This window comes from Scomber japonicus, chromosome 9, assembly GCF_027409825.1.
Source record: "Scomber japonicus isolate fScoJap1 chromosome 9, fScoJap1.pri, whole genome shotgun sequence".
NCBI lineage: Eukaryota > Metazoa > Chordata > Actinopteri > Scombriformes > Scombridae > Scomber > Scomber japonicus.
In genome coordinates this window covers 5,945,962-5,954,857 of record NC_070586.1, presented here as the reverse complement: position 1 = coordinate 5,954,857, position 8,896 = coordinate 5,945,962, and the positions used below count along the sequence as shown (strand labels likewise).

The 8,896-nt window shown below is 41.0% G+C and overlaps 1 protein-coding gene and 1 long non-coding RNA gene across 2 annotated transcripts in view; one reads left to right on the top strand and one right to left on the bottom strand.

The window, feature by feature from the left end:
- The first annotated feature begins 1,527 nt into the window (after nt 1-1,527).
- Nucleotides 1,528-8,896, top strand: part of gle1 (GLE1 RNA export mediator) — a 28,018-nt gene continuing 20,649 nt past the window's right edge. Inside the window, exons 1-3 of the mRNA XM_053326252.1 lie at nt 1,528-1,723; nt 4,700-4,942; nt 6,879-7,052. Of these exons, the coding sequence (XP_053182227.1) occupies nt 1,625-1,723; nt 4,700-4,942; nt 6,879-7,052 (516 nt within the window). The 5' untranslated portion in view covers nt 1,528-1,624. The remainder of the gene's footprint in view (nt 1,724-4,699; nt 4,943-6,878; nt 7,053-8,896) is intronic.
- The window catches only part of LOC128365516 (uncharacterized), a 2,399-nt gene continuing 345 nt past the window's right edge, over nt 6,843-8,896 (bottom strand). Inside the window, exon 2 of the long non-coding RNA XR_008321811.1 lies at nt 6,843-6,973. This is a non-coding gene — a long non-coding RNA (uncharacterized LOC128365516). The remainder of the gene's footprint in view (nt 6,974-8,896) is intronic.

Here is an 8,896-nt window from a genome sequence, read left to right as displayed (position 1 = left end):
AAGAAATAACATAGAGTTTAATATACTGTCATAATAAAGTAAGCAAAAAACAAACTATGAATATTTGAGATAGATGCCAAAACACTTTAAGCAGTTTGGTAATTAAAGGTATTCTTGTTCCTAAAAAGACTTAATGTATATATATATGTTTTAAAATATCTCAGGTCTGTTCTTTAAGTATATCTGATGCTTTATGATCTTATTAATTTAAAGAAATGGGAAAAGTCGGCTGGTAAAAGAGAAATAAACTGTTCTTTTTTGTTTTAAAGGAGCGTTGTTATACTCCCCGTGATAATGTGAGATTATTAAAACCAAAAGAAAATGGGTTGTAATAAAAAGTCAAAAGGATTATTCTGTATAAAACACTTCATGTAACCTTCCACGTGTGTCTGTAAAATATGTATTAAAAAAAGCACCTCAAATAAAATATGTGTATGACTTTAATGTTTATGTACATGTATACTCTCTCTCTCTCTGTCTCTCTCTCTCTCTCTCTCGCCCCCCTCTCTCCCTCTCTCTCTCCCTCTCTCTCCCTCTGCCCCTCTTTCTCTCTCTCTCTCTGTCTCCCCCTCTCTCTCTCCCTCTCTCTATCTTTCTCTCTCTCTCTCTCTCTCTCTCCCTCCCTCCCTCTCTCTCTGTCTCCCTCTCTCTCTCGCCCCCCTCTCTCCCTCTCTCTCTCCCTCTCCCTCTCTCTCCCTCTGCCCCTCTTTCTCTCTCTCTCTCTGTCTCCCCCTCTCTCTCTCCCTCCCTCTCTCTCTGTCTCCCTCTCTCTTTCTCTCTCTCCCTCTCTCTCTTTCCCTCTCTCTCCCACTCTCTCTCCCTCTCTCTCAATTGCAATAAGAAATATTAATGCATAGTAGAGTGGTCTACTATAGTGTATAATAATAATAATAATAATGATGGTTCAGAATAAACAATCACAGATTTCTACAGAGAGGACTCTGAGATAGTTAATGAACCCTAATGGAAAGATTTGACTGATGAACTATCCAAAGTACATTAAAGCTGTTCAAATAAAACCATTTGACCACTTAACATGAACTGCACGACCTCGCATTACTCTGTTCTGTCTGTTCTACTTCTTCTTTTATATGTTTTGTTTCTTATTGTTTTATTTATTTTTTACTTTACGTTTAATAATTGTACATGTGCCCGCGAGTGCTCAGAGAGGCGCCTTCAAATTAAAATGTACAATAATAATAATAATAATGATAATGATGATGATGATAATAATAATAATAATAATAGTTTGTCCCATATCTATCAGACAGGCTCACAAAATAATTAAACCCGTATAAGACAAGGCACATTTATTCGTATAGCACATTTCAACAACACGGCAACTAAAAGTGCTTTACATATAGTGCAAAAGGAGAACATAAAAAGCTAATTTAAACATACAATATTATTTAAAAATAATAATTTTTAGAAGAAAAATTATATGACATTAATAATAAATAAATAGTAAAAACCGGAACCATCAGTGGAGGAGGCGCTTGTTTCTCGTCGGATTGTATTTCTCTGAACCCTCATCCGGTAGTTCAAACATTAGCTTGGTGTAACTTTTTTTTTATCTCTTTAGTTTGTTTAGTTTTTTGGGTTTATATTCACAGCTTTTGTCATCATGCCGTCTGAAAGTCGACGATGGGAAACTTTAGAGGCTTTAAAAAACTCACCGAAAGGAAAAATCCGGTTCGACCCGGATTGGTGGGAGCGAGGCGAGGTGAGTCAGCTATGATACTAGTGTGATAGTGTTTGCCTTCATGCATCCCATAATACTAGCAGAGTAGAGGCTGATGTTTGTGTTTCCCTTCATGCATCCCATAATACTAGCAGAGTAAAGGCTCATATTAGTGTTTCCTTTTATAATACTAGCAGAGTAAAGGCTAATGTTAGTGTTTCCTTTTTATAATACTAGCAGAGTAAAGGCTAATGTTAATGTTTCCTTTTTATAATACTAGCAGAGTAAAGGCTGATATAATACTAGCAGAGTAAAGGCTCATATTAGTGTTTCCTTTTTATAATACTAGCAGAGTAAAGGCTAATATTAGTGTTTCCTTTTATAATACTAGCAGAGTAAAGGCTAATGTTAGTGTTTCCTTTTATAATACTAGCAGAGTAAAGGCTAATATTAGTGTTAACTTTTTATAATACTAGCAGAGTAAAGGCTCATATTAGTGTTTCCTTTTATAATACTAGCAGAGTAAAGGCTAATGTTAGTGTTTCCTTTTTATAATACTAGCAGAGTAAAGGCTAATATTAGTGTTTCCTTTTATAATACTAGCAGAGTAAAGGCTAATATAATACTAGCAGAGTAAAGGCTAATGTTAGTGTTTCCTTTTTATAATACTAGCAGAGTAAAGGCTAATGTTAGTGTTTCCTTTTATAATACTAGCAGAGTAAAGGCTAATGTTAGTGTTTCCTTTTATAATACTAGCAGAGTAAAGGCTAATGTTAATGTTTCCTTTTTATAATACTAGCAGAGTAAAGGCTAATGTTAGTGTTTCCTTTTATAATACTAGCAGAGTAAAGGCTAATGTTAGTGTTTCCTTTTATAATACTAGCAGAGTAAAGGCTAATGTTAGTGTTTCCTTTTATAATACTAGCAGAGTAAAGGCTAATGTTAGTGTTTCCTTTTTATAATACTAGCAGAGTAAAGGCTAATGTTAGTGTTTCCTTTTTATAATACTAGCAGAGTAAAGGCTGATATAATACTAGCAGAGTAAAGGCTAATGTTAGTGTTTCCTTTTTATAATACTAGCAGAGTAAAGGCTCATATTAGTGTTTCCTTTTATAATACTAGCAGAGTAAAGGCTAATGTTAGTGTTTCCTTTTTATAATACTAGCAGAGTAAAGGCTGATATAATACTAGCAGAGTAAAGGCTCATATTAGTGTTTCCTTTTATAATACTAGCAGAGTAAAGGCTAATGTTAGTGTTTCCTTTTATAATACTAGCAGAGTAAAGGCTCATATTAGTGTTTCCTTTTATAATACTAGCAGAGTAAAGGCTAATATAATACTAGCAGAGTAAAGGCTAATGTTAGTGTTTCCTTTTTATAATACTAGCAGAGTAAAGGCTAATATAATACTAGCAGAGTAAAGGCTAATGTTAATGTTTCCTTTTTATAATACTAGCAGAGTAAAGGCTAATATTAGTGTTAACTTTTATAATACTAGCAGAGTAAAGGCTAATATAATACTAGCAGAGTAAAGGCTAATGTTAGTGTTTCCCTTAATGCATCCCATAATACTAGCAGAGTATGTCAGCTGACCTTTGTGTTCCTATTCTAGATTGAAATAAACATAATACATAACACAACGTAGTTTAGTTAACTGTGAGGGCTGATGAGATGATTAATGGGAGAGGAAAGAAGAAAAAAAACTAAGTTCTGATACATAAATGTGTTTTCAGTTTTTGGGCTTTTTCTCTAATCTTTGATTTTTGCTGAAATGTGAGCCGACTACACACACTGTTTTTTTTTAGTTTTAACTACTTTATATACAGTTAGCTAGTTTAGTCCATTGGTTCTCAACTTGTCCTTTAAGGAAGGAAGAATGGAAGGGAGGAAGAAAAGAAGGAAGTATGGCTGGAAGGGAGGAAGAAAGAAGGAAGTATGGCTGGAAGGGAGGAAGAAGGAAGGAAAGGGGAAGGAAGAATGGAAGGGAGGAAGAAGGAAGGAAAGGGGAAGGAAGAATGGAAGGGAGGAAGAAAGAAGGAAGTATGGCTGGAAGGGAAGAAGAAGGAAGGAAAGGGGAAGGAAGGAAGGGAGGAAGAGGGAAGGAAGTAAGGATGGAAGGGAGGAAGAGGGAAGGAAGAATGGAAGGGAGGAAGAAAGAAGGAAGTAAGGATGGAAGGGAGGAAGAAAGGAGGAAGGAAGAAAGAAGGAAAGGAGGAAGGAAGGAAAGAAAGAAGGAAGGAAAGGGGAAGGAAGAATGGAAGGGAGGAAGGGAAGGAAGGAAGGATGGAAGGGAGGAAGGAAAGGAAGGAAGGATGGAAGGGAGGAAGGAAAGGAGGAAAGAAAGGGGAAGGAAGAATGGTAGGGAAGAAGAGGGAAGGAAGAATGGAAGGGAGGAAGAAAGAAGGAAGTAAGGATGGAAGGGAGGAAGGAAGTATGGAAGGGAGGAAGAAAGAAGGAAGTATGGAAGGGAGGAGGGAAGGGAGGAAGAAAGAAGGAAGGAAAGGGGAAGGAAGAATGGAAGGGAGGAAGGAAGGAAGGAAAGAAGGAAGGAAGAAGGAAGGAAGAAAGGAAAGGAGGAAGGAAGGAAAGGGGAAGGAAGAATGGAAGGGAAGAAGGAAGTAAGGATGGAAGGGAGGAAGAGGGAAGGAAGTATGGAAGGGAGGAAGGAAGAATGGAAGGGATGAAGAAAGTAGGAAGTAAGGATGGAAGGAAAGGGGAAGGAATAATGGAAGGGAGGAAGAAAGAAGGAAGTAAGGATGGAAAGAAGGAAAGGGGAAGGAAGAATGGAAGGGAGGAAGAGGGAAGGAATAATGGAAAGGAGGAAGGAAGGAAGGATGGAACAGACGGGGTCAATTTGACCCGGGAAGACGACACAAGGGTTAGATGTTAGGGCGTCTGCTCAGTTTGACCATGTGAGAAGTTTATCTGTGATTAACGATCACTCATCCCGTTCACACGTTCAGTTTCTCTCTTCAAACTCTTCGTGACTCGAGTTTTAACGTGTCCGTGTCCTCTGCAGGATATCTTGGCCGGTTATAAAGAAGACCTCAGCTTGTCCTCGCACTCTGGAATCATATTGCAGCGTCTCGGCTCCTTGCCCTCACAGAGGTCGTGTTTCCTGGGCTCCAGCTCCGGAGACTCCAGCCCCGGCCTGTCGGAGGAGAACCCAACCTCCGTTTCCTCCACAGGCTCCATCGCAGACGTCACCGCCAAGCACAACACGCTCTCTGCTACCACGTCGTTAAAGAGCGAGCATGAACAGGTAAGGCTCTCCTCCACTCCTAAAGCCCAATTTCCACTGGGTCCGTCAGCGGCGCGGAACGGCTGAGCTACGGTTTAGCTCCGTCTTCTGCTCGGCGTCAACTCACACCGGGAGCGTTACAGCAGCGAAGCTCTGGGAGAGAAATCTGCCTTTTAACCCTTTATAGGATACTGATTGAAAGGAAGGGAGGATGGAAGGAAGGATGGAAGGGAGGAAGGGAGGAAGGGAGGAAGGATGGAAGGAAGAAAGGGAAGGAGGGAGGAAGGAAAGGAAGGAAGGTACTGTAGGGGGGAGGAAAGAAAGAGAGAAGGAGGGAGGGAGGGAGGAAGGGAAGAAAGAAGAAAAGGGGATGGAGGAAGGAAAGAAGGAAGGGAGGAGAGAAGGAGGGAGGAAGGAAAGGAAGGAAGGATGGAGGAAATAAGGAACGAGGGAGGGAGAAAGGAAAAGAGGAAGGGAAGAAAGAAGGCAGGAAGGAAGGAAGGAAGGAAAGAAGTCAGGAAGGAAGGAAGGAAGGATATTTTGTGATATTTACAGAAGTTACCAAATATAATTATTTGCCCAATAAAGGGTTAAAATGAAGTTGCACTGTTAATACAGTAATTACGGCAGCCCAATCAAATCCGAACTAGTGCCTTTAGTCTACCGTAATTACTGTAGTAGCAGCCCAATCAAATCCGAATGAGTGCCTTTAGTCTACAGTAATTTGATACTGAGTCCACAAAAAAAGGATGTGTGCAAGTTATTCATATTCATATTCATTTATTTTCACTTTTTAACCCTTTAAATTTAAACTAAACCACATGGACACAATAAACCATCATTGACTCATAAATGTCGAGCTGGATTTGATGCTTTCTTTCTTACAGAAGTAGAACAGCAGCACACTTTTTATATCGGTTCTGTTCCCCCTTTTTTTTTTTTTAAATTTCAATCGGCCCTCCTAACTTTCCTCCATCCCTTTCTTACGTCAATCTTTCATTCCTTCCTTCCTTTCTGTCTTCTCTCCTCTTCCTTCCATCCTTCCATCTTTCCTTCCTTCTTCCCTTCCTTCAATCCTCCCTTCCTTCCTTCCATCTTTTCATCCTGTCTTCTTCATTCCTTACTTTCATCTGTACTTCCTCCCTTCCTTCCTTACTTTCATCTGTCCTTCCTCCCTTCCTTCCTCCGTCAATCTTTCATTCCTTCCTTCCTTCCTTTCTGTCTTCTCTCCTCTTCCTTCCATCCTTCCATCCTCTTCCATCCTTCCTTCGATCCTCCCTTTCTCCCTTCCATCTTTTCATCCTGTCTTGTCTTCCTTCCTTCCTTCCATCTGTCCTTCCTTCCTTACTTACTTCCATCTGTCCTTCCTCCCTTCCTTCCTCCGTCAATCTTTCATTCCTTCCTTCCTTTCTGTCTTCTCTCCTCTTCCTTCCATCCTTCCATCCTCTTCCATCCTTCCTTCGATCCTCCCTTTCTTCCTTCCATCTTTTCATCCTGTCTTGTCTTCCTTCCTTCCTTCCATCTGTCCTTCCTTCCTTACTTACTTCCATCTGTCCTTCCTCCCTTCCTTCCTCCGTCAATCTTTCATTCCTTCCTTCCTTCCTTTCTGTCTTCTCTCCTCTTCCTTCCATCCTTCCATCCTCTTCCATCCTTCCTTCGATCCTCCCTTTCTTCCTTCCATCTTTTCATCCTGTCTTGTCTTCCTTCCTTCCTTCCATCTGTCCTTCCTTCCTTACTTACTTCCATCTGTCCTTCCTCCCTTCCTTCCTCCGTCAATCTTTCATTCCTTCCTTCCTTTCTGTCTTCTCTCCTCTTCCTTCCATCCTTCCATCCTCTTCCATCCTTCCTTTGATCCTCCCTTTCTTCCTTCCATCTTTTCATCCTGTCCTTTCTTCCTTCCTTTTTTTTTTTTATTTCAATCTGCCCTCCTAACTTTCCTTCTCCATCCTTTGCTCAGATTAACATGCTGCAGGCTGCTATCAATGAGGCGAAGGCTGAAGATCCAGAGGTGGATGTCAGCGAAGTCTCCAGCCCTGCGTCTCTACCCGCCATCTCCCTGCTGTCGCCTAAAGCCATGGATACGGCCGGCCGCATCATCAAATTTGAAGAGGAACAACGAGAAAAGGCGAAGGTCAGACAGAGAAGAGGCATTCTTAAATCTCCTCTACACAATTAATAGTTTCTATGTCCAGCCTCTCAAATGACAGAAAGAAAGGAAGAAAGAAAGAAAGAAAGAAAGAAAGAAAGGAAGAAAGGACAGTTGGAAGTAAGTAAGGAAGGAAGGAAGGGAGGACAGATGGAAGGAAGGAAGAGAAGACAGGATGAAAAGATGGAAGGAAGAAAGGGAGGATCGAAGGAAGGAAGGAAGAGGAGAGAAGACAGAAAGGAAGGAAGGAATGGAGGGAGGAAGGACAGATGGAAGTAAGAAAGGGAGGATCGAAAGGAAAGGAGGAAGGAAGGAAGGAAGAGAAGACAGAATGAAAAGATGGAAAGAAGAAAGGGAGGACTGAAGGAAGGACAGATGGAAGGAAGAGGAGAAAAGACAGAAAGGAAGGAAGGAAGGAAGGAAAGATGGAAGGAAGAGGAGAAAAGACAGAAATAGAGAGGAAGGAAGGAAAGACAGAAAGAGAGGAAGGAAGGAAAGACAGATGGAAGGAAGGAAGGAAAGATGGAAGGAAGAAGAGAAAAGACAGAAATAGAGAGGAAGGAAGGAAAGACAGATGGAAGGAAGGAAGGAAGGAAGGAAAGATGGAAGGAAGAGGAGAAAAGACAGAAATAGAGAGGAAGGAAGGAAAGACAGAAAGAGAGGAAGGAAGGAAAGACAGATGGAAGGAAGGAAGGAAGGAAAGATGGAAGGAAGAGGAGAAAAGACAGAAAAGACAGAAATAGAGAGGAAGGAAGGAAAGACAGAAAGAGAGGAAGGAAGGAAAGACAGATGGAAGGAAGGAAGGAAAGATGGAAGGAAGAGGAGAAAAGACAGAAATAGAGAGGAAGGAAGGAAAGACAGAAAGAGAGGAAGGAAGGAAAGACAGAAAGAGAGGAAGGAAGGAAAGACAGATGGAAGGAAGGAAGGAAAGATGGAAGGAAGAGGAGAAAAGACAAATAGAGAGGAAGGAAGGAAAGACAGAAAGAGAGGAAGGAAGGAAGGAAGGAAAGATGGAAGGAAGAGGAGAAAAGACAGAAATAGAGAGGAAGGAAGGAAAGACAGAAAGAGAGGAAGGAAGGAAAGACAGATGGAAGGAAGGAAGGAAGGAAAGATGGAAGGAAGAGGAGAAAAGACAGAAATAGAGAGGAAGGAAGGAAAGACAGAAAGAGAGGAAGGAAGGAAAGACAGATGGAAGGAAGGAAGGAAAGATGGAAGGAAGAGGAGAAAAGACAGAAAAGACAGAAATAGAGAGGAAGGAAGGAAAGACAGAAAGAGAGGAAGGAAGGAAAGACAGATGGAAGGAAGGAAAGATGGAAGGAAGAGGAGAAAAGACAGAAATAGAGAGGAAGGAAGGAAAGACAGAAAGAGAGGAAGGAAGGAAAGACAGATGGAAGGAAGGAAGGATGGAAGGAAAGATGGAAGGAAGAGGAGAAAAGACAGAAATAGAGAGGAAGGAAGGAAAGACAGAAAGAGAGGAAGGAAGGAAAGACAGATGGAAGGAAGGAAGGAAAGATGGAAGGAAGAGGAGAAAATACAGAAATAGAGAGGAAGGAAGGAAAGACAGAAAGAGAGGAAGGAAGGAAAGACAGATGGAAGGAAGGAAGGATGGAAGGAAAGATGGAAGGAAGAGGAGAAAAGACAGAAATAGAGAGGAAGGAAGGAAAGACAGAAAGAGAGGAAGGAAGGAAAGACAGATGGAAGGAAGGAAGGAAGGAAAGATGGAAGGAAGAGGAGAAAAGACAAAAGACAGAAATAGAGAGGAAGGAAGGAAAGACAGAAAGAGAGGAAGGAAGGAAAGACAGAAAGAGAGGAAGGAAGGAAAGACAGAT